General features: G+C 35.2%; 1 protein-coding gene across 5 annotated transcripts in view; it reads right to left on the bottom strand.

Annotated features, from left to right (window-relative positions):
- LOC111398846 (cysteine--tRNA ligase, chloroplastic/mitochondrial-like) overlaps positions 1-1,999 on the bottom strand; it is a 6,724-nt gene extending 4,725 nt beyond the window's left edge. For 4 of the 5 annotated variants that reach the window (XR_002703422.1, XM_023025965.1, XM_023025966.1 and 1 more), the window contains exon 1: positions 1,582-1,999. Coding sequence is in view for 4 of the 5 variants with exons in the window: in XM_023025965.1 (XP_022881733.1) it covers positions 1,582-1,949 (368 nt within the window). In the remaining variant the exon portion in view is untranslated. The remainder of the gene's footprint in view (positions 1-1,581) is intronic. The other variant, XM_023025969.1, reaches the window with a different exon arrangement.
- Between the last annotated feature and the right edge of the window lie 3,142 nt (positions 2,000-5,141).

The raw sequence follows: 5,141 nt of genomic DNA, 5'->3' as shown, positions 1-5,141 counted from the left end.
TGTCCATCATGTTTTACTAACTAAATTTTAAAATGTCTTCAAGTGATCACTAAATTTTAACACGTGCACTCCATCACCCGTTCGTCATGTTTCATAAGTCACTGAACTTTGAAATACTTCTAAGTTTTCACTGAACTTTATCATATTGCACTCCATCACTCACCCACCACGTTTCAGTAGTCACTGAACTTATACATCCGTCACACTTAATTTACTAAATTTTAAAATGCTTCCGAGTAATCACTGAACTTCATAAAATTTTCGAGTAAAGTTAATTTTTTTATGTGATTCAACTTAGATTAAAAATAAAATAAAATAAATTATCGAATAGATAATAAGAGCCCGTTTGGGATGGCTTTTGAAAAGCCAAAAGGAGCTTTTGAGAGCCAAAAGCCGCTTTTGGACCATTTGGCTATTTTTGTTTAAAGTACTTTTGGAGGTTAGAAAAACTTTTAGAGGAAGTTGGTTTTTTTGGCTTCCTCCAAAAGCACTTCCGGAATGGGAAGTGATTTTAAATATTAATTTTCAAACAAAAATTAAAATAGCTTTCTCCAAAAGCTCTTCTACAAGAAGCAAAAGCCAAAGTAAAAGCCGTGCCAAACGGGCCCTAAGACTCTCAATTTAAGATGAGAATTTAGATATTGGTCAAGAATATATAATTTCTCTAATTGTCCAAAGTCATGTTGAAGGAACCGAAGAATGGTAGCTTCAAAGTAAAATAAATCTTAATTTACATTATAATCTTCCTTTACATCGAAAAAAATAAAAATAAAAAGAAATTATTTCTTTATTTCAATTGAGATTGTAGACCCAAATCAAAAAATAAAAAATTATATCTCAAGAAGACAGTGAAAGTTTTGATTTAGAATAATAAAATATAGCCCTTGTTTGAGCCCTATTTTTATTGAAATATATTTTTGTCTTTCTTCTTTTCAACCATACATTCTTCAGTAAAATAACATTACACACAAATCGAAAACTTTTTCTTATTTTTCAGCCAAATTCTCCAAAACAATCATTATTCCAAAATACGTTGTTACCAAAAATGGGCATCAAACAAGCCAATAATTTTTATAGTTGTCACAAGATATTCAAGAGAAAAGAATAGAGCCGACTTCAGATATGATATTTTATACTTCAAAATTTTCAATTTCGAACATTTGGATTCAGTGAGTAAAGTACATTGACCACTCGAAAGGATTTGAAAGTTCAGTAAGTAAAGCTTGACTGAGCTATGAGCTTAGTTACTAATGAAACATTTGACTCGCAAAACCACTGCATCCTTTCAGGTACAGCTCACACCAGTGAATCTCTTATCGCATTCACTGTTAAGTATCTACAACTCCATTGAAGATAAACAAATTTCCTAATACTCTCATAAAGATTAGAACCTTCAAATCTTTGCCCAATTACCTACTTATGTTTCAGAAGTACTTAAAATCCTGAATATCATTTTCTATCCCTTATTTCATCTATTTCACCCAATTATTTTTCTTAACGACAATTCTAATGGACCAAATACATCTACATGTATACAAATTAACAATTATAAACAAATATGTATAGAGAGGAAGAATGTACCTGTACATGACATCGAAAGAAACGTAAACGCGAGCGTGCCCAATATGGCTGAGATCATAAGCTGTGACGCCACACACATACATGCCCACTTTGGCTGCAACCTTTGGCTTAAACAATTCCTTTTGCCTGCTCATAGTATTGTACAGCCACAACTCCTTTTTCTTCATCGGTATGAGACTATCATTATCATCATTAACTGTGGTACTTCTCTCCCGATTACTCGTCAGAGGGAGAGAGTTATTACTGCAGTTGATTGAAGATAGAGTGCAGAATCGAAAATTGGCTCTGGAGGAAAGCAATTTCGCTTTGAAGGTTTGGCGGTGTATCGGTGGAATTAAGGGCTTGTAGCATTTCAAGAGAGTCGCCATTGGAGTGGCTCTCTCTCTCTCCCTCTCTCTCCCTCTCGCTGCAGCGTTGGTTGAGGCCTCGAGGGATTAGTGGTAGGCATTATCCTGGAATATATTTCATCTGTGGCCATTGAACTTTCAGAAAAATCTCAATTGGTCACTAAATTTTAATTTATCTCAAATTAGTCATTAAACTTCAATTCCATTTTAAATTTCACAACTATTTCAAATTCCGTTTTAAATTTCAATTCCATTTTAAATTTCCGAACTCTTTCATTTTTCATTTAAATTTCACACTTCTTTCACATTTTAAATCGATTATTTGACATTCATACCATAAATAACGTTTGATGTCATTCCTATGAGACGCTCTAAAAATAAAAATGGTGAAATAAAGGTTATAGCAATGTCTTTAGACTAAAATGTTAAAACTTAACATGTGTGTTTTATCAAAGATAGTTATATTGTCACCACAATTTCTGTTTAGAGAATGTTTGACATCTATTTTATGGGTGTTAGGCAATTGTTGTCAAACGACCTCCCGGACAATGATGTAACCTCGATTTTATTTATTATCAATCGGCATTAACCATATGATTGAACTTATGTCCACACTACCATCGAGACAACTCAATTCAATTTTCAACAGGCCATTAGAAGCAACTTATTTTAATAGTGTTGCTCGTGGCCCGTCCCATTTACTTGGATGGCTACGATATTCATTTGGAGCCCAATACCTTTGTGTTAAGCCTCTTTTGGACCACTAAAGTAACCTACCCTAACTTACCATATATGGTCACACCTTTGGGCTATAATTCTTGGCTCCCTTCACGCCTCCAAAAATGTGGTCTTCTTTATTCCTCTCTGTGAGTTCTTCTCGGCTAACTCTCGGCCTCTTTCTCTCAAGCAACCTATGTGGTTTCTCTTAGATTATATTGATCTCATCTTGGCCGACTCTTTGTGGGTATGATTAGCAACCGTAGGTGGGAAGAAGAAAAGAGAGATTTGGGTGTGACTCAATAGTGGTGGTGTCGACTTTGGTGGAAATTGAGCCCAGTATCACCTTGGGTATTGCTGGATTTTGGTCTCACAACTGGTATCAGAGCGTGGGTCATCTTCTCCAACAAGAAAATCAACCATAACCGGCGGCGAATTCGCGATTTTCAAAAGGGGCCGAACCTGCAACTGCTTATTCCGACCAAAGGCGACCTACATTGGACGAACGGAGATCGGACCCATAACCAATAGGTGGAGGCGCCTCCGGTGGTGAGGCGTGTGGCGGCGATGGCGCGTGGAGGACCTCCTGCATGGTTTTTTCGTGCCACTTCAATTATTTTAATTTCCTGAACGTACTAATGTGTTTGATTTAGTGTTTCGAGTTGTGCAGAAATTTTTGGATGATTTTGCCCCGATTACAATTTGCATTTGTTGCTGAACGAACTGTTATATTTGCTGAACCTTTAGAGCGAATAGTGGTGGCCTTAAAGGAGCGAATTCGCATCTCTCCAAGTTACGGACTTAGATAGGTCCACTCTGATAAATTGGCTGAAAACTTTATATTTTTGCACTAGCAAATCATCGTGTGTGGGGATCATTAGGTTTGGGGGTTGCCATTGCTTGGCAGTCATTGCTTGTGCTAGAATTAGGATTGCGTGCTCTTAATTATTTGATTGAGTATTTGTCTTTTAGTTAAATCAGTATTTGAGCCTCAGTGACATAACTGTCGTGAAACTAATTATCTGTTAGACGTAGTTTTTTCTGTTGCATTGTTATTTTAGTTGCTTATCCATTCCATTAGAATTATCGTAACCTTACTCGTTTTCAAACATTCTCCTTATCTAAGACCTTGAGTCTTACGAAACCCTGAAAATCTTGAACGGCGTATATTATTTGAACCCCTAAAACTACTTTGTGTGGTTTGATTGTATTTTTTGTGCACTCTTAAACTATTGTGTAAAGATGACAACTCACAACTTTGATTTGGGGATTTTTAATGGAAAGGATGATTTTGCTATTTGACAACAAAAAAATGAAGGGCATTTTAGTCCAACAAAAAGTTTCAAAGGTCATTGAAGGCAATTTTCAACTGATTTTTCACAAGAACCTTTAGAAGAAGCCAATGAGCTTGTTTATACCTCGATCATTTTATACTTGTCGGACGTCGTTTTAAGAAAGATGGGTAAATTGAAAACCACTAAAGAACTTTGGAAAAAATTGGAAGACTTATATTTGCTTATGTCTATACCGAATAAACTTTACTTGCTCGAACCTTTTTTCAGTTTTAAAATGGATCTTTCAAAGGATCTCGATGATAATTTAGACGTGTTTAACAAATTGGTACAAGATATAGTTAATTGTGATGAGACTGTGTCCGAAACTTATAAGGCTATAATTTTGCTCAATGCAATTCTTGATTCCTAGAAGGAAGTTAAGAACGCCATTAAGTATGGTAGAGACACGTTGACACCTGAAATTGTCATAGACTCCCCTAAAAGTAAAAAAAATGGAAATTAGGACTGAAAAACACAATAATAGGAACGGTGAGGTGCATATGATGTGGGGTAGAACTCAATTTAGGCAAAATAGTCATGATGGATATCAAACTAGTGGCGAGTCAAGTGGTAATGAATGGAAAAAGAAAAGCAAAGGTAGGTCTAGATGAAAATCTAAGATTAAGGTAAGAAAATGCTATGGTTGTGGAAATACGGGGCATTTTATAAAGGATTGTCATAAAGAGAAGGATAAGTTAAAGGTCAAGGAGAGAGATGAAGTAAATGTGTTAGCATCTACTTCCGATATAAATGGTGGTGAGGTCTATATGATTACAAGTCCCATTGCATATACTGATGAATTAAATCTAACTGCTAATTCCCGTATGCATCAGTGGATACTTGACTCTGGTGCATCTTTTTATATAACATCTGAGAATAATTGATTTTATAAATTGCATGAATCTAATTTTGGGTATGTTGTACTGTGTGATAACTTTGCCTACACTATTGCTGGAATTGGTGACATAAACGTAAAATTTGACACAGGTTTTGTGTACACGTTAAAGGATGTTAGATATATTCTTGAATTGTCTAGGAATCTGATTTCAGTAGGGAGAATTGACTTAACTGGTAAAATTGAAAATGTTGTGTTAAAAATGATCAAGGGTGCTTTAGTTTCCATTAAGAGAATTAAGAAAAACGATATATATATATATATATA

Source organism: Olea europaea, chromosome 8 (genome assembly GCF_002742605.1).
Source record: "Olea europaea var. sylvestris chromosome 8, O_europaea_v1, whole genome shotgun sequence".
Lineage (NCBI taxonomy): Eukaryota > Viridiplantae > Streptophyta > Magnoliopsida > Lamiales > Oleaceae > Olea > Olea europaea.
Note: the sequence above shows the minus strand (reverse complement) of the source record. Positions and strands in the feature narration are given on the sequence as shown.